At 37.0% G+C, this 22,009-nt stretch overlaps 1 protein-coding gene across 2 annotated transcripts in view; it reads left to right on the top strand.

Moving 5' to 3' along the window:
- Positions 1 to 753: 753 nt before the first annotated feature.
- MED23 (mediator complex subunit 23) overlaps positions 754 to 22,009 on the top strand; it is a 37,453-nt gene continuing 16,197 nt past the window's right edge. Inside the window, exons 1-16 of one of the 2 annotated variants that reach the window (XM_063151191.1) lie at positions 754 to 874; positions 3,588 to 3,619; positions 3,724 to 3,811; positions 4,611 to 4,735; positions 4,876 to 4,987; positions 5,774 to 5,872; positions 6,420 to 6,521; positions 7,247 to 7,316; positions 8,901 to 9,013; positions 10,173 to 10,268; positions 10,798 to 10,815; positions 17,209 to 17,409; positions 18,794 to 18,937; positions 20,283 to 20,428; positions 21,003 to 21,248; positions 21,428 to 21,570. In XM_063151191.1, coding sequence (XP_063007261.1) covers positions 815 to 874; positions 3,588 to 3,619; positions 3,724 to 3,811; positions 4,611 to 4,735; positions 4,876 to 4,987; positions 5,774 to 5,872; positions 6,420 to 6,521; positions 7,247 to 7,316; positions 8,901 to 9,013; positions 10,173 to 10,268; positions 10,798 to 10,815; positions 17,209 to 17,409; positions 18,794 to 18,937; positions 20,283 to 20,428; positions 21,003 to 21,248; positions 21,428 to 21,570 — 1,795 coding nt within the window. In that variant the 5' untranslated portion in view covers positions 754 to 814. The remainder of the gene's footprint in view (positions 875 to 3,587; positions 3,620 to 3,723; positions 3,812 to 4,610; positions 4,736 to 4,875; positions 4,988 to 5,773; positions 5,873 to 6,419; positions 6,522 to 7,246; positions 7,317 to 8,900; positions 9,014 to 10,172; positions 10,269 to 10,797; positions 10,816 to 17,208; positions 17,410 to 18,793; positions 18,938 to 20,282; positions 20,429 to 21,002; positions 21,249 to 21,427; positions 21,571 to 22,009) is intronic. The other variant, XM_063151192.1, reaches the window with a different exon arrangement.

Here is a 22,009-nt window from a genome sequence, read left to right as displayed (position 1 = left end):
CTGAATCCCAACGGCGCCGGCACCTTCGAGGCAGGAAGAAGTTTGTTTCTTCTGCTAAGAGGGCAATAAATTATTTTTTCTGAAAGATTTAGGTGTGGCTGCTATCTCGCTGCGAGTCCTTTCTTTAAAAAAGTGTATCTTACATAGCAGAGTTTCTACTTTAACATTTTTTATAGCCTAAAACTATATTTAACACACTACTTAAGAGAATTAATACAGCATTACTTTCTAACACAAAACATATAATATTAATTTAATATTTGCAAAAAGCCAATCATAAAATATGCATTTTTCACAATCCACTGTGATTCCTCCCAACCCGACCCATTCTGCTGTTCTGTGATTCTGTATTCCTGGATGTCTTTAGATAAACGCATTTTCAGATTGTTCTGTGACTTATTACAGGAATTAATAACTCCACGGTAATTACACCAAACAGGGGACAACTAGAAATAGAGAGAGTGGTGGCTGGAGATCAGCCCTGCAGAGAGGGATCTCATCATAACCTAAGGGGTCCTTCCGGAAGAACCAGAACCAGCATTTCGACAAAATATTCTAAGAAAAGATTATTCAAAAATGGATTATTCAAAAAACAAAGAAGCCTAGGCGAATATTTTTGTGAAAAGAAAAACAAAACTAAGTGGAAGAAACCTCAAGTTTTAAGAGGCCGTTATCTCGCCCCGGAACGGCCGCGCCGAGCAGGCGCTTCCCGGGGAGCGGGATCCGGCGCGGAGCTTCCGGCGGGGCGGCCGAGGGAGGCGTGGGCGCCGCCGCCTGCGCCTGACAAAGGGCCCGGCGGGGCCCGGCCGGCGCCATGGCGATCCCCATGGTGCCCATGGAGACGCAGCTGCAGAGCATCTTCGAGGAGGTGGTGGTGAGTGCGATCCCGGAGCGCCGCCGGGGCCGCGTCCGGGTGCCTGCGGCCCGCAGTGCTCGCTCGGGGGTGGGGCGGTCCTGACGGAGATGAGAAGCAGGTGGGAGACGAGCTTTTGGTTTTCATGGCGATGGAGCCCCGCCGCCATTCCCGGCTGTGCTTGGCGCTGTTCCCGGCGGCAGGGGAGCCGGGAGGGAAGGGCACTTCGGGGCTGCCGTCTGCCCCCGCTGGGCTTCTTAGGAAAGCTGGGACAGAGTAGGATTGGGCGTGAAACAGTTTGCTTGCCCAATACCGAATTACAGAGCGCTGAGTTTGCTGTGAAATAAGCAGTTTAAGGAGTTTTGAAGGAGACTAGGAGAAGATGGATGTCCCGAGCAGACAAACCAGCATAATGGCATGATCAGGTTGTGGGAATACTCACGCACGATGCTGCCTGCAAAACGAAGCACTGTTAGCCCAAAGGCCTCCTCCATTTTCCCTACGACATTTCTTACAGCACTTTACCCAGCTTTGCTGCCTATCCATGGATGCATTCAAGACCCCAGAACTGCTCACACTACTCCAGGTGTGGCTGTGCCAAAGCTGAGTGCAGCAGGATAATGCCCTCTTTTGTCTGGATGGTTGAACACAGGGTTTGATGCATCCCAGGATGGGATTTGCCCTCCTGGCTGCCCGGGCTCTCCCTGCTGGCTCACACTGAGCTGCTGCTGACCAGCACTCCCAGATCCATCTCTGCAGGGCTGGTCTGCAGCCCCTCCTCTCCCAGTTTGTACCTGTGCCCAGCATTACTCTGTCCCAGGTACAGAATCTGGCATTTGCTAAATGTCCTGCCACTGACTGCTCAGTGCTCCAGTCTATCGACATCCTTTTGCAAGGCCTCTCATCCTTCAAGAGAGTCAACAGCACCTGTCAGTTTAGTAACATCAGGAGGTTTGCTAATGGTGCATTTATCTCTTGCACCATTATATAAATACATTGAACTCTAGAACTCAGCCCAGAGGAGCACCACTGGTGACCCATCACCAGCCAGATGCAGCCCCAATGACTGCACCCATTTGAGCTCTGCCCTCCAGCCACTTCTTCACCCAGCACACTGTGAACCTGCTTATCCCACAGTTCAACAGCTTGTCCAGAAGGATGCTGTGAGGGGTAGTATTAAAAGCATTGTCCAGAAGAAGTACTTCCACTGCCTTCTCTTTGTCCTCTCTAGGTGGGTGGCCTTATGATAGAAAGATAATAATTTACTTAAACAGGACTTTCCCTTTTTGAAGCCAAGTCAGTGGGTCATTAATCACACTTGTTAAATTATTAACAGGTGTTAATTAAGTTAAATTAAAGCTCATACAAATGAATGAGCTTCTTGGTAGATATGAGACATTCACAGTTGGAAACACTGGGCTGACAGGAGCTGATCCTTAATGGGAGCCTGACTGACATTTCAGACAAAATAAGCTGATTGAAATGTCTGAAGTGGAAAGAATCTGTAGGTCTCAGAGCAATTGAAAATTATTTCCATGTGATGAATTTCAACCTTTCTGTTTTAAGTTGGCATTATAAAATGCATGATGTACTTTTCTTTGTGTGGTGTTTAGTTGCTTGTAGCATATTAATTGTCTACATGTGACTGATTTCTCATTTTGGCATTGCCATTCAGATTGTTTTTGCATTTTTAACATTGTCATTTGCCTGTGTTGTCACACTACCTGTTTTTATGCACTGTTATTTGCCTAAAATTCATAAGGAACATCAACAAAATTTTTCCTGAGAAAATTTCTCTGTATTTTTGGAGCCATAACTGATAAAATAGCAACTTACTGCTTTCCCTGCTGCTGGTCTGGGCTTGGTGGGCAGCAGCAAACCTTACCTTGCTTTCTGTGCAGATCAGATGAGTGTCAGCTTCTGCTTTGCTTCTCAAGTAGCAGTGACAGACAATTCTGAGCCAAATGATGGAAAAGCAACACCAACAAGCTGTTTTTGTTACATGCTTTTATGTTGATTATGTGACAATGAAAATACATAATGGTCAGTGATAGATCACACCTGAGTATAATATGAAATTCTTACAAAAGGTAGGAAAGGCTTTAGGATAATATTTTCCAGAACCTGTTTGCTGAAGTTTAAGAATAATAATGTAGAAGCCTTTGAGCCAAATGAAGTTGAAAAAGGTGGGGGGGAAGGGATAAAGCAAGGTCTTACAGGAGATAAATTGAATATTCATGTTTAGTTTTTTTACCTAGTACAAGACCATTACATTTTTCAATAAAATTTAAAAAGAAACGGATCTAAATTTGGATGAGAAAGTAATCGTGTTTAGTTGATTTGTGTAACTGAGTGTCACGGAACATAAGAGGGGCAAAAACTTAATGGAATTCAAAAATACTAATTTTTCAAATGATGAGAAGAGAGCTGTAATAATACAATCGAACACGTGAGAATTGAATTAATCTCTAGGTGTTTAGAAGACAAAACAAACAAACAAACAAAAAAACCATAACAAAGAAACAAAGCCTTAATCTGGATCCACAACTTTTATATGTCTGTTTGAAAACAAAGCAGTCTCATCTTTGGAGTAGTGTGATTTAGCAGAGGACACCTATCATTCTCTGGGACAGTCCCATAACAATGTGACTTTGTCTTTTGTGCTTTATCCTGGGGCCATGATAGTCATAGAAAACCTTCTAACAGTAGCTCACTTGGGGTTTTTCTCTTACAGAAAACAGAAGTAATTGAAGAAGCTTTTCCTGGGTAAGTGTACTACTGCTTTATTTGTGGAAGGTTTTACTTGTAAATGTGTTTTTCTACTTGTTTCACTGGATACTGCTAATAACCAATGTTCTTGTTTGCATTAGGATGTTTATGGACACTCCTGAAGATGAGAGAACCAAACTGATCAGCTGCCTGGGAGCTTTTAGACAGTTCTGGAGCAGTCTTTCCCAGGTTAACATTTGATTTGTTGCTTATGTCTTTGTACTCTATATACTTTTTTTAATATAAAGATACCTTTTCTAGTAGACAAACACTGAAGCTGTAAGGTCTGTGTCCAGTCATTCAGAATCTGGTTTCAGACATGGCATAGCAAAGAATATAGGAAGACTTTGCAAGAAAAAAAAAGGTAATTTTGAGATTTGTAAGATTAAATAGTTGTTCAGCACAGGTTGGTGTGCAGTGCAAATAAAAATTAGCAAATAGAAGTGTAATAGTAAAGAAGTAAAGACTAAAAGGTAGTTTGTTACAGAATTTTTGATAGAAGTGAATAAGTAGGTAAAAGAGGAACAAAATAAAAGAAGATGGTTAAGAAGTTAAAAGAATTACCTTTCAAAAGCTAGATACCTTCAGACATTGCTCCATAATTGGAGGCCTATTTCATCTTTATTTTCACTGAATTTGATTATAACTGTGAAAGGGAAAAATAATGTAGAACAAACAGTTCTATTTTACTTTAGTCTGTGCTAACTTGTGAAACCAAAAGTTGACTGTAGAAATCAGTGGTTAAGCTAGGAAATGTTTCCTCTACTGGACAACTGACCTCAACTTCTGCTGGACAAGTGAGCTTCATCAGAATAAGATTGAAAGACTTGTAGGAAAAACTATAGGTTGGGCAATTGGATCACTTCTACTGATTTATAGTCCTGTTCTTGTGTTAGTTTCATTTTTTCATGGGAGGATACCGTATGAATTTTATAGTTTGTTTCACTACCAGTAAATACATTCTTTCTCCCCTCTGTTGTTTTTTCAGGAGTCCCATGAACAGTGTGTCCAGTGGATTGTAAGATTCATACATAGCCAACATAGTCCTAAAAGAATTTCTTTTCTTTATGACTGCCTAGCAATGGCAGTAGAAACTGGACTTTTGCCTCCCAGGTGAGCCATGTTGGAGTAATTTATTAGCTACATGGAAGGTGTTATATTGGAGGTATTTTTGCAATGACATTGTACTGTTACTGCTGGAAAACATGCTCTTAGTATCTGCCCTTCATTCTTGCATTGTCTTCTTCTGCTAGGATGGTGTGTGAATCTCTGATAAACTCCGATACACTGGAGTGGGAAAGGACTCAGCTGTGGGCATTAACATTCAAGTTGGTTCGGAAGATTATTGGAGGTGTAGACTACAAGGTATCTTTCACTCATTCCTTTCTCTTTGCAAAGACATGTTATTTGCTACCTTTGTTTTTATGATTTTATCTAAGAGACATCCAATTTTTTTGAGGTCTGCTTTTCTTACAAAAGAAAATTCAGTGAGTGCTTTTAATGCTTTTTGAACTTTACCCTAAGAGATAATTTTGTGTTTACATTGTAACTCTTCAGACACTTTTCTGTTACAGTCCCTTTCCTCCATTTTCAGTTGCAAGCTAAAAAACACTAATGCAGTTGCAGAAGTGACAAACACTGGAAAATACGAACTATCAAGCATTAAGGCTAGAATTCTGTCATCTGCTTTACCTCTGTTGCTACACAGCAGAAAAGCTCCTGAAAGCTGAGTCCTTGGCATGGTACAGCTCCCACAGAAGGAGTAGGAGACCATGCATGTCTTGCAGAGAATCACCTCACTGCATTGTTGATGATGTTAGAGCAGAAAACACAAAATACAACATTGTGCTCTGGTCAGGCTGCGAAAGGCTTTGTAGGTTGGATGTCTCTGGATGCACATCAAAATACCAACAGTTCCTTTCTCTTCTGGAGCATCCTAAGACTGAGACATTCCATAAGGAATTTAATGTAATTTAGTGTTAAATTTTAATGTGTTCAGTATTAATAGTCTCAGTAGCAGTTTGTCTTCTGACACTTAGCAGCAAGAACTAACTTTTCTGTCAAAATATTGTCTGAGCATATTGATTGTGTAATCTTTCTCCCAGAAATAAAGAATATCTAGGAACATTAATTTCATGTGCTTTCTTTCAGGGTGTGCGTGATCTGCTGAAAGTCATCCTAGAGAAAATCCTAACAATTCCAAACACTGTGAGCTCAGCTGTTGTACAGCAACTTTTAGCAGCAAGAGAGGTAACTATATGGATTTTATACTGCTATAGAGGAAGATAGGTCTCATTCTCTTGTTACTAGTGAGTTTCTGATGGTTGAGATGGCTCTGGTTGTTGATATAGTTCAACAGGAAAGTCTTACTCTTTGTGTTCAAATTCTTTACTGCAATTGCAGTTTATGCAGTAAACAAAGTGCTTTTGTGGGATATTGTAAGTAAGTGATAAAATTCCTAATAAGAGAGTCAGGCCCAATACTTGACTTGCCTAAGGTAAGATGTATAGGATATAATAACAATTAGTTTTTCCTTAGTGAATAAAAATAGTAATTTTTTTCTGTACTTTATTGGGCAGACTTAGAGGCATGGTCTTAAGACTCAAACAGTCTAACTTATGCTTGTACAATTAAAACCAGGTTTGAGAATTATTGAAGTATTGCTATCAGAATACAACTTAAAAAAATATTTAATTCTTGTATCTGTTTTAGTGGGCTGTCTCAAACTGTTAGATGGTTTACACATTCATTTACCCTATCCAGGGTCTTTTACACTGATGTATTTTTTAATTTATAGGTGGTAGCCTACATCTTGGAAAGAAATGCTTGTTTGCTGCCTGCCTACTTTGCAGTCACAGAAATCAGAAAACTATATCCTGAAGGAAAACTTCCCCACTGGGTAATGATTTGATATAAAATAATGTACCCTGGAATTTTGTTGCACACAGCACCTATATTTTAAAACAAAGTTCATGTGAAAATTTAAAATCTGCTCTACAGTAAGCTCTGTGTTTAGTCGCATAAATGAAGATACAGGCTTGATGTGATTGCAGCAGCAGCTCCTTGTGTTCTTGCATGAAACTTATGACATAATTTTGACCTATGGTCTGATGTTCAAAACTTTTGAAGCACTGAGTTGGTGTTGTTGAATACATTTGGAAAAAATCCCAACTCCCCTGTATTATTGGGAAAATTGTTACTGTCTTTTGAGAGAAGATTTAAAGTAGATTGTACTAATTTGGGTCATTTTTCTATGTGGAATTGTTATTCAGCAGCAGAGATTTGTTATGAACAGAAATTATATATTTTTTAAAATAATCTGTTTCTAAGTATTATGCATTCAAATAACATATTTTGCATAGGAGACACTTCTTATATAAACTCCTGCTTGAGTGCAAACAGGGAAGAGTGCTTCATGCGCCTCCTTTCTAATGCCACAGTTTTCATTTTGTAGTTTTGTGTTCCAGATAATTTTTCCAACTGTTTGAAATAGGAAGCTAGTTATTTTAGTCAATTTCTGCATATTGTATTAAAATCCATACCTGTATATATTTTTAAATCTTAAGTATTCCATATCAATGTCTGGAACTCAAACTCTAATTTTTTTCTCCTCTTCTCACTCAGTTACTAGGTAATTTAGTATCAGATTTTGTGGATACCTTCAGACCTACAGCAAGAATAAATTCTATTTGTGGTAAGACAACGACTTAATGAATGACTTTAAAATGAATTAATTTATTTTGAGCTGTTTTTTTTTCTTAGAACTTCTTGGGACCTATATCAACTAAGCAAAATAATTCAGATCTTATGTTTCATCTAGTACCTCTGCCCTTGTTAGTTTCTTCTCAGACTTGGTTCCTTTCAGTTTTTGTTTTGACAGGGAAAATTCGCTGATGAGATCAAAATAATTCTTTCTGCCTGCTGGTAGTGGAAGTGTGCTAGTTGTTACATGGTCATATGGTTTGTAACTATGGGTCACTAGTAGAGAAAGGAAATTGTAGGTTTTCTGTGCCCAAGTTAATACATATCCACTGCGATTTTAGTCTTGAAATGTTTTTACTTCAGTTTCCATTGGAGCTTTTGTAGCTGCTCAGCCTCTTCTCTATTGTTGCTGGCTTCTGGGTGAATGTTTCCTAGTTCAGATGGGTACTCGTTCTACTTTTCTGTGAAAGAAATGCTCATCTTCATTTATTGTTAGAAATCTGGTGATCAAAATTTGGCTTTGTTTTAATATGATTCCTGCTACATTTTTCTTCAAAAGATAAAAATGTCTTCTGTTTGTTTTGAGTAGTTTAATAAGAGCTGCATTAGTTCTGAGCAAGGTTTATTGTGATGGAGCTTCTTTAGCGCAGAGATTAAAAATGTAAGTTCATCTGTAATGCTCCCAAAGCATTTTGTTTCAGAAGCATCAGAAGTATTGTGGCATAGCTTTTATTCATATGGCTGACAGGGATCACTTTTTTTTTTACTAGTGCTGTATGTGTAAATGACCTGTATAGATAAAATTGAAGGGAAGAAATAAATATTTATCTACTTCTTGTTTTATCTGATAAAAATATGGCCAGTTTGGATAATAGAAGTCATGGAATTTCAGTTGGAGAGAGGTCAAGATTGAGGCACCTAAATTTAGATACAGGTTTGCTTGGGGCTCAGTTCAGATGCTTATGTTTAAGCAACCAAAGTAAAGGCTAGTTGTCTAATCTACACTGACTAACAAGTGTAAATTTATCATATCAAACACATTTCATGTGTTCTGGTCTCACTGGGCTTGGCTGACTGAAGTGAGTGGATCTTCACTGACTTTAATTGGAATACACACACTTGTGTTTGACTGCTTTACTAAATGCAATCTTGCCCACAGGGTCAATGAAGGGAAATCGAAAGACTAGATTGTGCTTAGGTTTATAAGTCTGTTTTCTTTGTGTAAAGGGTCCGTCTGGCAAAATCAAATCCCTAGGTCAAGCAATGGCAGAGGAACAATATTCTGGTAATCTAAGATATTAGTTATTACTTATAGATTGATATTTGCAAAAACTTTTAATTTGGAGGTACCCAATGTGAATAAATGGGGACTTTACTGCGTAGATATTTTACTAGCTGAAAGTTGGTTAGAAAAATAAAATCAATTTGAAGCAATCCTTGTGGTAAAACCTTTAAACAGTGAAAATTTAAGGAGAGCATAAAAGTGGCCAAGGCCAGTTTTTGCATCAAAATGATTCGGTAGTGGGCCAGTTTCACTAAATTCTCCAGCTGAGAATTTATGTTTCATTGCATATAGGTCGCTGCAGTCTCCTTCCTGTGGTAAATAACTCTGGTGCCATGTGTAACTCATGGAAGCTGGATCCTACAACCCTCCGTTTTCCTTTGAAAGGTCTCTTACCATATGATAAGGTACGCCTTATTAAACTTCTTAAACCTGTTATATTCAGTAAAACAAAATTTCTATGTCATTAAAGTGGGGAAAAATTTCAACTGTGAAATTTGTTCCAATTTAGGCTAACTTTGAAGATGTAGATGTTTAATATTTCAGTGATATCAAGCTATATACAGAGGACTTGGAAAGTAGTGTTAGGTATAGCTGCTGTCCAGGTTGTTGAAGAACATGAGACATAATTTAATGTTCTTTGTGGGTGTGTGCATGTGAGAGAGCAAGTGAGAGCAGAGAATTGATTGGAAAATTGGGTAGATGGAAGAGAATGGTAAAGTAATATCTTCTTTTCTGTGCTCTTCATTATTCCACAGGAAAGATAATTTACAATTCAAACTTAAAGTTTGCATATTTAAACTCTGAATGTGAAGTAGTGGTGTATTGAAAGAATTTAAAGGATCAGGACAAAACTCCATGTTGTCCTGCATCCCATTCCCCATACCCTAGATGTCTAAGAAAGGAAATCCAGTATGTCTAGTGCCATGTATAGTGCTTGCAATCTACAGCCATTACAATTTTGTGTGTTTTCTGACACAGATGTGGTTTCTCTGTGTTTAGTAAACCTTCATCTCCCAAATGCTTGTTCAGACTCTTCTTGAGCCCCTGTAAGCTTTTAGTATCATCAACATTCCTTTTACAAGTAGTGTCACATTTCAGCTTCATGTTGCATGAGGAATCAGCTCCTTCTGTTTGTTTTGAACCCAGCTCCAGATAACATTTTTATTTAAAGTGATTCAGGCTGTGGGAAGATGCAATGAGCAGTTGTTTCATATCTGATTTCTTCACACCAGTCCTGATTTTTATGCATTTTGGTGCATTTCCTCAGTTGTCTTACCTTGTTTCCTTTGAGTTCAAAGCTGTTCCAAGAAGTGTACCATCCTTCTCTTGGATGAAGAATGTTCTTCTACTTGGACTTCATAAAATCTGCCACTTCTTAAGAACTATGATTATCTCCTCATTTCTTTTAGTCACCAGAGAGGAAAACAATTTCCCAGATAATACATACCTGCATAAATTAAATATTCATTCTTACATTGTTTATTCAGTTAAATGTAAGCTCAGTATTAAACATAATCTTGAGGCAATATATGTTTGTATGTGATTCCTTGTTTCTTTTTCAAGGATCTGTTTGAGCCACAGACTGCTTTGTTGAGATATGTGCTGGAGCAACCGTATTCAAGGGATATGGTCTGCAATATGCTAGGTCTGAATAAGCAGGTACTGTACTGTGCTGTAACATGTGATTTAATTCTGCATAGAATCTGCACTATTCTTTTTCTCTTTTCTTTGCTATAGCTAACTAAGCAAAACAGTTTAGGTACAAAGAGTGATTATTTTATTATGAGATTGTATTAGGTTAATTGGACACTGTTATTCCTATCATTTGTATATTGCTTTACGAATGTTAAATTGAAAAGTAGAGATTTAAAATATGATTTTTTTTTGCATTGCTTTTTTTTCCTATAAGGCCAGCCTCAAGTACACCTTTGACAGACAGTAGGAGACTGGTTGTTGTTCGTTGGTTTTTAAAGCATTGTTGTACTCTGTTGTATTGGAATGTTATAGTACTAGAATAGTTGGAAGCTGGGGTTTGTTTTACTTTTTTTTGAAACTTTAGAATGGGGGGGCTTAGTCTGACTTGGGGATCCTTGAGGCTGGCCTCATAGTCACTGTTTTGTCTTTTCTTTTTTTCTTCCTTTATTTTTGTTCTGTCCTGTCTTGTCCTGCCCATCCTCCAATGCTCTAGACCTTGAACATTGCTCAGGTATGTTCACAACCTTACTGTTGTATTGTGACTAACGATACGCTGGCCGCTTTGTAGCCACTGATTCCAGGTAGAGAATACATGTACAGTCAGGGCTTGAAATTGGCAGGACCATTAGTCAAGGGCAAATTTTCACTACAATTCTCTAGAGATACAAGGGATATATAGCATAAAGCTGACAGTCAGTGGTCCTTTGATACTAACATTTTTTCTTGGAATGGACTGCTATCATTTCCCTTATCAGTCATAACTTCAACTTTGCTAGAATTTTCAGATGAGGAGAGATTTTTAGTTCAAAATTTCTTTCCTTAATCCGGTGGAAAAAAAACATCCACTGGACTTAATTGTAAAAATATAAGGCTGTAAATACATAATTTAAAAAAAGAAAGGTTTACTAGTGGAATTTTCTTATCATTAGGAAGCTTCTGTAAAGAACTTCCCATCAGGCAATTATAATATTCTCCAATCTAGGTGAAAGAAGTGTAGTGCAGAATACTGCACAAAAAGTAGTTCCTTAAAATTTTGACTACTTGTTTAAATGAATAAACACCTGAGCAAGTCAACCAAGTGGACTTCTGCTTGAAATTTTTAATTATGGGTGTTACAGTTTATCCCTCATTACACTAATAATAGCCACACCTACTTTAAAAAAGCAGTGTTTTAAGATTTATAAAATAGCGTTGCTGTTTGCAATACTATAGTGAAGGTTGTGTCAGTGTTTCCATTTAAGAAACTTTTTTCAGGTTTGTAACTTGACTATAAAATTTACATGATCCTGAAACCTTGTGTACATTCCCAATGTAATGGAATACACCAGTGCACTTTCTGAACTGGGACAATGTTTTTGAATGCACAGATTCTTACATCTTGGCTAACAGTACTCTGTGTTGTATATAACAATCTTTTGTACCTGAGACTTAAAGCAGCTGAAATGTTAAATCCTCAACCTGGAATTGAGCTGCTAGGTTTACTGTTTAAATGAGTATATTTGTTTGTCTTTCTGTGTCTGCATTGAGTTGATAAAGAAAATTATTCTTCTATCCATCTTGTAGCTGGTAAATAATACAAGATACAGACAAAAATTATGTTGAACCCATTTTATTCTCGTAACTATGGATGGTCTGTCCTTTCATGTAAAAAATATCATTTATGTTAAAAATGCTGGGTTTTAACTCCTACTTCACCGTCCCCTAAAAGTAATTGAAGAAATAAAATGTATTAAATTATACTTTTAAAATTTGTTTGCTAGTATAGGAATTCCTACACAAAGTTTCATCCTGGCGTGAACTTTTATGGCCAAGAAACAAACATGAAGAATGTAGCTTATAAAGGAAATGCTGACAGAACATGAACTATAGCTGTGCTACTACAGTTACACCAGCATAAAGATGTTGAAAATTTGTGAGTTGAAAATACAGATATAGAGGTGGGTGGTACAGTGGTATAGAACAGGAAATATGTTCCATTTAAACGTTACTATACTTTGCATAAAACTGTGGAAAACATTGAAATTTTACTTGTTTTTAGGTACAAATTACCTTTGTGTTACATTTCAATTTGTTAATATAACAACCTGACAAAAATAGTAGCATGCTTTTCAGAAATTGTGTAAGTATATCAATGCTTTCAGTAAAATGGCTGATAATGTTGTATTTTATCATTAAAGAAATTACTTGCAGAAATTGAACTGTCACTATAATAGAAGACACTTAGAAATGCAAATAGTGCCAAGTTTGTTTCAGATTAAGTACAGAAACACCTCAACGTAATGATCATTATTTATTTATGATCATTAATTATTTATGTGGAGTTGCTTGTATGCCCTGTCAACTATTTACACAGATCCAGTTGCAGGATTGGAGCCTTCATTTGAATCTTTTGGCATCACAATCTAGGTATGGTTCAGCCAGATTTGTCCTAGTTCTTGAAGATGAACAACGAAATTTTGTGGTTCAGTCTTAACTAAGCAGATCTGTGTTAGAAAACCATTCACTCAAGCCATCTCTGAGTTGTGTAAAAATACACAAATCCAGCTCTCCTGTTAACCTTGCAGGGAGAAAAATGAAGGTAAAATATTGTATGTTTAAAGATTCATGTGTTCCTTTCAGGATTCTAAATTTTCTTGTGGGATGAGGTTTTCCAATAACCTTATCAAGTATATGGTTTTAAGTCCAAATATAATAATATAGACTTCAAAATGTTTCTTTTGTTGGTGTCTGGGGACTCTGAGCTTTTGCTACTGTGTACTTCTGTGTGGGACAGTACATACTCTTGTCTATCTGTTTGAATTGGTCTATAGGAAGTAGAGATTTAAATTGTATTTTATCCTGTATATTATTATCATGGTTAGCAGTTGAAATCTTATCTTAAGGGTCTTTTTGCAGCCTAAATGACTCAACAATTCTATGTCCATTCATATTCTCCTGCTAGCTGAGGTGTCAATTTCAATTCTTAGTTATTTTTTTAAATAATTTTTTGAACCATATAACAGTTTGGCTTTTTTGGAAAATGATTAACAGTTCAGAGTGTCATAGTGTGCTGATACCACATTAAGATTTGGTTTAGGGATCTTAGGGTTGTTTCTTAAAACAGAACTAAAGTAATGTCTTAAGGACATGAACTCTCTTTGGAGGTTTTGATTTATATCTTTACCTTCTCTGTATGTACAGACTTGTGTGAAGAATGTAGGGTCTTGTTGCAGTCCTCTAATCAATCAAAAACTGTTATTTTGGGGAATATTTGAGAGAGGAGGTAATTTTTGGATGTCTTGTTTCTGTAATGTAAAAATGTTTAATTAGCAGCTATTGAATTAATGATATGCTCTTTAAATAGTGTATTTGGCTGGTCTCCTTTTAAACCAGCAGTGGTGATCTGCAGCTTATCTGTGCCTTACTCTGTGCAGGTGAATGGGTAGTTGTGTTCTCTGCTAGCTACAAACCAGGATAATTAGCATGGGGAAGCTGTTGTAAGCAGAGCTGTTAAGTGAAAGGAATGACATAATGCAATATTTGACTTTCACTTTTATTTTTAAAATTCTTGATGCTGGGATCTTACTGTCTGATTAAACTGGTGATAATGTGGCAAAGTATTTAGTTTAAGGGGTGTGATTATTTTCTATAGGTTTCTGATTGTAAGGGTGCGCGTTGAGAATGCTCAAGTTCCTTGTAGAAGTATAAAACTCCTTTTTTAAATAAGGGAAACTTGAGAATGGCTGCCAAACTTGGGAGAGATGATAGAATCAGGTATAATATAAACAATAAGTTTTAAGGTTTTGTGTCCTCATAGCGCACAGTTTTTGAAAATGGAAATGTGGAAGTAGTTCTGTCATGTTTTAACTACTTTAGGCATTTTGAATTGGACTTTTGGAGACACCATTTACTTTTGTAGGGATCTTGGCCTCTGTGATTTGGTCTTCTGAGTCCATTTCTTAAGTGTAGATATCTACTAAATGTTGTTTGTTCGAAGTACTGAAAAGCTATCGTAGCCATCAGCCAGCCTTATTAACTCCTTAAAATATTTTTCTTTATGGAAATACTTTTAATGCTAGCCATGCCCCTGCCCCACCCTTTGATACCCACCCTGTCTTGACATCCCTAAACAAGAAGGAATTAAAAATTCAAACTCAAATTAGAGCAACAAGCGACCATCCAACTGAAGCTCTGATCCCCTTAAAGAAATACCACCAGTCCATTAGAGGGCTGGCCCGAGAAATTGTAGTGTCAAGTTGTCATGGAAGCGCATTTTCTCCCTCCTGTTTCTTCATGGTTTAATAATGTTTTCAATAAAATTATGTTTTTTCAGGTCTTTAAATGTTATTCTCATAACAAAATGGAGAATGTGTTTGTACAACCAAATTGTGAAAATTAGAGTCATATTTACTTTAGGAGAAAAAGTACAGTAATCTTGAATGCTACATTTTTTCATACGTAATCCAGAACAGCATTTGGAGGTTTTTTGTTGTTTGTTTTACTTAAACTGTGCCAAAACATGAATTCCTACTTATTTATGAGGGTAATCACCTCTCACCTATAATTTTATTCATCTCAGTTTATACTGAGCTTTTCTTTCACTTATGAGCAATTAATAAAACAAGGGCCCAATTCTGCAAATTCCTGTGCAACACAGTACTTTATTTTCAAGAGTTCTGAAACTACAGATATAAAACCTTCGCAGAAATGTATATTCACTGAAAATACAGAAAAGAAAAACTGCCATGAGGATAGAATATGATGTAGTGCTATTTTTCTGATGGAAGATTGTTTTTAACACAATGAAAGTGTGGTTTTCAGAATTGAAGCTTGAATTCATTTTTTTAATTTCCTGGCTCTTAAACTTTTCCCAGTCTTAGAATTATTCAGAATAGCAAAAATTCCTACTGGAAATTCTGGCTCTCTTTAACAGTAATATTTTTCCTGTTGTATTCTTTGAATAACTTTATTCCAAATTAATATAGCCTAACATGGTTAGGTTTTTGGACATTAACCCAGTGCTTAGCAAACTATTAAATTTCAAGCCCTGTACATAGTAGTTTTGCATGCTGGATTATAAACTAGTCTGTAGTGTTGTCTGTTGCACCCTGCTCTGCTTCATAATTAGTTGCTTTGGGAGGGGGAGAAAAAGGAGCCCCAAAAGCCCCAAGGTGTTCTGAAGGGATGGTGCCAGTACTGCTCTCTGTAAGCTGTACCGCGGTTGGTCTGTGGTAATGGCATTGCGGACTGGGAGACAAGGTATCATCGGTGCTTTCTGTCTTAGCTAGAGGTTTGTGTTAAGCATGCTTCAAGAAAGCACAGCTGGAATTGTAGCTTTCTGCAGTTTTGAGCTGGCAAAGAGCATGCAACAGGGGATGCTGTTCACTGTATTTTGTCAACTTTTCCAATTCTTGCATTCTATTTTTAATTGAAAAGAATCTCTTTTTTTTCATAGCTAAAGAGTACCATCAATGAAGGTAGAACAAGCATCTCCTTTCAGCATCTCTCTTTACTTTTATTATATCTTTATATTAGCCTTCTGTTAGGCTGCCTGGCTAGTAAGTCTAAGAATTCATCTAAGGCATCCCTGAAATGTTTTATGAGTATTGGGGTGATCTTTTAAAACTTTTTTACATACACCTTTTTGCCTCTAGAAAGGGATGATGCATTTTCATGATTAGTGTTTGAGCAGCTCAGTTCCTTTTGTTTTGTATCATAAAGTAATAATTTTTTCTTTAAGGCTGCGTTATGTTACAGGCATCAGGCCAAATTAAAAAATGAATAAATGTGACCATTCCTGAGTACAGATTGCATTGAAACAAACAGGTTAGATTATTTCCAAGGTGCTAACACTTTCTGAGATAAGTTAAATTCTCCATGGAATTTTTTCCTTATTTATAGTATGTTAAATGAGTGTAACAGTACAAATGCAGGATAATACAAATAGTTGTTGCACTGAAGATCTCGTAACATGTGACATTATACTTGGTAGTGTTGAACTGCAGATTTATAATTGGAGTTCCAAATTACTGCTAGTGGACCTACTTTATATACATCTGTACTAAGAGTATATATCTGAATATATAATGCATTCCTTATTTGATCATTATTAAAAATCACCAGAGATGGTGTGTACTTAAAATTATTCCTGGGTTTGCATAACTCGGTGTGAAAACTGTGACATTCTAACATCCAATGGGTTCCTCCCTCTGATGTGTAATTTCTGTTCTATTTACAGTATGTAGAACACAGCAGTGATTAATTCTCAAGCTTTTTTGATGTGTAACCTGTGGTGCTATGTCAATAGGACAGCATCTAGTTATAGGGGTATTAACCAGGTGTTAATTCTGCTGCTAGTTGCAGGCAGTAGGTGAACCCAATATAAGAGTGAAAAAGAGAATAGTAATCAAATACCTTCATCATGTATTGGGATGCTTTCTCTGAATTTTATGGTATAATTGATACATTTTCTTTATGGTGATCCCTACTTTTGAAATGGACTTAATGGAGAAAAGAAGGAATGAAAAAAAAAAAAAACCAGCAAAAAACCCCAAACCAAATAAAAGAACCCCCACATGTGTGTTTAAAGAATGGACTTTGTTTTCTGTGAGTGTGTGATCAGAGAAATAATTTGGCCTGAATATTCTATGAAACAGCAAAAAAACCCAGATGTTATCTGTGTGTTAATGAGCTGTGTTTTGGAACTGAGTAGGGAAATTGTGGAATTTATGATAAAATGTAAAAAATCATTGTGACCTGTAACATAGTGCAGCTTTAATATACTGGCTTATCCTTAACTTAAGTTCAGACTTCATCTCATGCTTCCCAGCCTTCTGTCAAAGTACTGTACTGTAACTGCAACTGTGCAAGTTCTAGAGTTAATGGCAAGGCTTTTGGAATACTGTATCTGATCTCTGCCTTACAGCACAAGCAACGTTGCCCTGTGCTGGAGGACCAGCTGGTGGATCTTGTGGTGTATGCCATGGAACGGTCTGAAACTGAAGAGAAGTTTGATGATGGTGGAACCAGTCAGCTTCTGTGGCAGCATCTCTCCAGCCAGCTCATTTTCTTTGTGCTCTTTCAGTTTGCAAGTTTTCCTCATATGGTCCTGTCACTCCATCAAAAGGTAAATTGTTTGTATCGCTCCCACATGGTAAGAGGGATTAAAAAACAAAACCAGTATTTTTTTTAGAAGTGTCATTCATCCCTGCAAGAAGTACCTTATGTGTAAGAATTAATTAAGTTTTTAGTCACTATTCTCTCTTGAAGTCAAATTCTCAAGTTATGGTGCTGTGAGCTAGGTGTGTTTTTAGTGTATTCACTTACAGGATGTTGCATTTTATTTGGATTCAAAGTGTGCTAATAACTAGAATAAAGAGATAAACTGGCATAATTCAGAAGATCTAAGTACTGTGCTGTTGCATGCATCCAGTTTACAAACAAGTTTTGAACAAAGTGAATGCCCTGTTCTGTTTGTGGACTAAAAAAATATGTTGTGTAGGAACTTGCTGTTTATCTAATCAATCTACTCAAGCAATCAAAGGTAATTAGTCCAGTTATGGTGTTACTGGCAATCACAGTCCCAAGTTATTATTACTTCCTAGTAATAATTCTGTTTGAACTGATACTAGTATTTGCCCTTTTCTCTGGTGCTCAAGGTTATGGTTCTAAGGGTGGTGATGCCAGGCCTCCAGAGCTCTTTGCTGAGAGAGCTGTATGCTGTTGATGGTAGGGTGGGGATGTTTTCTCCTTGCTGTAGGATCAGCTTGTGGCTATTTAGATGCAGTTTCCAACGTGCACAACACGTTGCTCCGTCTTCATTTGTCTACAGTTCCGTGTTATGTAAAAATTTACTATGCATGTTGCTTTCCACTTCTGATGGATTGTAGTTCTCTGCTGTCTTTGTTTGCCCTTGAATTAGTTTTACCAGGGCTGTATTCCTGTAATTACTGTTAATAAAACATTGAAACAATAGGCATTGTACAACACAATTGTACAAATCTATATAAAACTACAGCAAGCAAGATAAGAGTAGCATATTAGTTATTAGAGAGTTTCTGTTACAGATAAAGAAGTTAATTAACAAAAACAAAAAACAGGTGAGTCCAGATGAAGCAAACCAAAGTTGTTCTGGCTCAGGAACTTCCTTTGTAGGAGTTTATAAAACCTGTGGCCTGATGCTAGCAATGGCAATACTGTACTTCAATACAGGGCTACAAGGTGACAGTTTAAGACCAATATTTAAATGTTGCTAGTTTTTCAAAGCAGTGATCCTTAGGAGTTAAATGCATTTTAAGTCTTACCATTAATTGTTGCGGTGCTCACAGAGTCCGTTCATGTGTTACAACTAATGTACCTATTTCTCTTCTTTCTGAAAATGATGTATGTTTCTGCCTAAGGTCAGCTATAAAATTCTCTGCTGAAACTGTTTTAGTCTGCACTTCTGGTTTCATGAGAATCTTTGCAGTGATTTTTCTTCTGCATGCAGTATTACTGAGTGTTCTTGACAGTTGGCAGGCCGTGGTCTCATTAAGGGGAGAGACCACCTCATGTGGGTGCTACTCCAATTCATCTCTGGCAGCATCCAGAAGAATGCACTGGCTGACTTCCTCCCAGTTATGAAGCTGTTTGACCTCCTGTATCCTGAGAAAGAAGTAAGTCTCTGATATTAAAAGTTTTTTTTTTTTTAATTCAACTTGGGGCCTTCATATGTCAATACTACTATCCTTGAGTCACTGTTAGAACAGCGTGCTACGTAGCTGGGAGGAGATGTTTCATACATTTTTTGGAGGATCCATGTAACCACATTTGTTTTTAGGGGCAAGAAAGACTTCTGTTGACTCCTCTCTTCCTTGGCTTTGGTTTGACTAAGGTTTTGAGTAGTTTATTAAAGCACTGAGGAGACTGTAAAGGAATAATAAGTAATTCTGTTGTTACATCTGTGCTGAAATAGAATAGTACTTTTAATTCATTTTGCAGGAGCAAATCGAATCATATCCATGCTTTGTACATTCCTCTAGAATTAAAGTTCCTGAGGAAGGGACACTTAGACAAAGTTCTTAAACTTTAATTGTCAGCATTGTCAATGTGAAGTCCTGATTGCTTACTCTAATTGTAGTGCTTTTTACTTTGGGTGAATGGATAGAAAACTACAGGTGTGTGATGTATCAAGCTCATATGTAACAATTTTTCCCCCACTACATTAGTTTTGACCCACAGAAATTCTTCAGTACAATTTGTTGTCAGAAGATTTCAATTGCTTTTGTCAGCATCAGATATGGGAAGAGGAATAGGACTGCTTACTTCAGCTGTAGTGATGGCTCCAAGTTACACTTACTCAAAGTCTTTGTTTGATTAGTGCTTTTTAAGTGCTTGTGAAACTGAATCCTAGGAGGCATTTTTTAAGATTCAGTTTCACAAGCACTTAAAATGCTATCTCTGGATGTTGCTCTTAAAAGAATCTGCCTTGCTATCCTATTGATGATGTATTGGTGCTGTCTCACTTGCACTGTCACTGGTCTTTGTGCAGCAGTAACTGTATCAAAAAGAAAGAAATGTGGATGTTGGCAAAAGGTGAGAGCAGGAGTTCATTTTCCAAGGGCAGTATTGTAGCTAAGTCTGGATCCAGAACTTTTTAATTTTGGGTTGTATCTGTATCCTTTCGTGAGAAGTGTATTAATGTTTAAGGTTTAGTTGTGATGCTGAACAATTCAGATTTTTCAGGAAATACTGTTGAACCACTGAATACTTACTATGGAAGCAGATACAATAACTGGTTTCTGGATAATGTGTAAGTGTGAGGCTGAGAGGAAAAGCATATGCTTTGTAGCTATGTATATCTGGAAACTGTATACTCTTAAGCATGAATTTCGTTTTGCCAAGGTCTTAGACAATTTCTTAAAATGACTGAAAACCCGATCTTGTGAATACTGGCTATCTAAGTTGGTTTTCTGCACATTAGTCCATGTGGTATGTCACATTGATGTGTTCTTTCTTTAGTATATTCCTGTACCTGACATTAACAAACCCCAGTCAACTCACGCTTTTGCAATGACCTGCATTTGGATTCATCTGAACCGGAAGGCCCACAGTGACAACTCCAAGTTGCAGATTCCCATTCCTCATTCTCTTAAGCTTCACCATGAGTGAGTGTGGGGGTTTTGTTATGTTTTGATTTATATTTAGGCATAATGAAATTGGCAGCTCCAAGTCCGTATTCAGAATGCATTGTGTGATGGGATGCTGTATAAAGGTTATCATTAGAGTGACTTCAAAGTCATTCAGAAGGACAGAGCTCAAACTCAAAATATTTCATAAAAAGTGAAATGTTGTTATCCAGCTAGTAGAAATTATATATTTTATCTCAGAATAATCAGTCTTTATTACTGATAGAGAATCTGAAATTAAATGGACAATTTTGTTTTGTTACACTGTGGTTTGGAAAGTGTGGGTAAGCAGTACATTGGGTTAAGTTTATGTCTGGAAAGGTGATTTTTAACTGTATTTTTTCCTGAGTTGTTTCTCCAATGTAGAAAAATCATAACACAGTGAAACTGTGGCATAAGAAGCAGTTGTTTTGATGTAGTGCAATTAATAACTATTTTGATTTTTTTTCTACTATTTTATAATGGGTTTTATAACTGAGATTGTTGTAGTTGTGTTCCTGGAATGCATGTGTATTCTTCTTTCTGCTTAATATTTAATCTTTATGGCACACAGGTTTTTGCAACAGAGCTTAAGGAATAAAAGCTTACAGATGAATGACTACAAAATTGCCTTGTTGTGCAATGCTTACTCAACCAATTCAGAGTGTTTCACTTTGCCAATGGGTGTGCTAGTAGAGACTATTTATGGAAATGGCAACATGAGGACACCTCTTCCAGGGACTAATTGCATGGCATCAGGGTCTATCACCCCATTGCCAATGAACCTCTTGGACTCACTCACAGTTCATGCCAAAATGAGGTACAGTATATGCAGCTAGCTTTTCCTTTTTAACTCATAAATCTGTATGTAGCTAATTATCATCAGTAAGGCTTCCTGTGGCTGGACATGTCATATATAGATCTATTAATTTACTTTAAAAATGTGTTAAATTTCAAGTCTCTGTTTTTGATTCAGAAATACTTTCTCTCTTTCCTCAGTCTGATTCACAGCATAGCTACAAGGGTAATTAAGCTGGCTCATGCAAAATCTAGTGTGGCCTTGGCTCCTGCTCTTGTGGAAACCTACAGTCGCCTGTTGGTTTATATGGAAATAGAATCCTTGGGCATCAAAGGCTTTATCAGTAAGAGAGAAAACCTTTTTCCCCCTTTCTTTCTGTTAAGTATTATTTGTTTAATGGAAACTGGAGGCTGTAGTAAAACTGAAAATATAATGATGCAGCATGTATAAATTAGTTTAATATAAAAAAACTGAAAGTTGTCCTAGTGCTGCAGTAAATTCCAGACTAGTTGTGCTGCTGTCCCTTTATGCCATCACTTGTATTGCTGGGACCTTTCCAGCTGTGCTGTGTTGTGTAAAAAAATGCTTAATGGAAAAGCACAAGCAAAGTTACTTTGAGACACAGAGGATACATAATTGCTCTTGTAAAAATAGTTTGCATGTCTGCTGTATGTGTATATTCAAAAGATTAAGCTGTATACATTTACAGCATCTTCAGACAGCACTTGCACGTATGCTCTTTGGAGGTAATACAGTTTTGAAAACAAATGTCTGTGACTTAT

Source organism: Melospiza melodia, chromosome 3 (assembly GCF_035770615.1).
Source record: "Melospiza melodia melodia isolate bMelMel2 chromosome 3, bMelMel2.pri, whole genome shotgun sequence".
Classification (NCBI taxonomy): domain Eukaryota; kingdom Metazoa; phylum Chordata; class Aves; order Passeriformes; family Passerellidae; genus Melospiza; species Melospiza melodia.
This window is presented reverse-complemented; position numbering and strand designations above follow the sequence as displayed.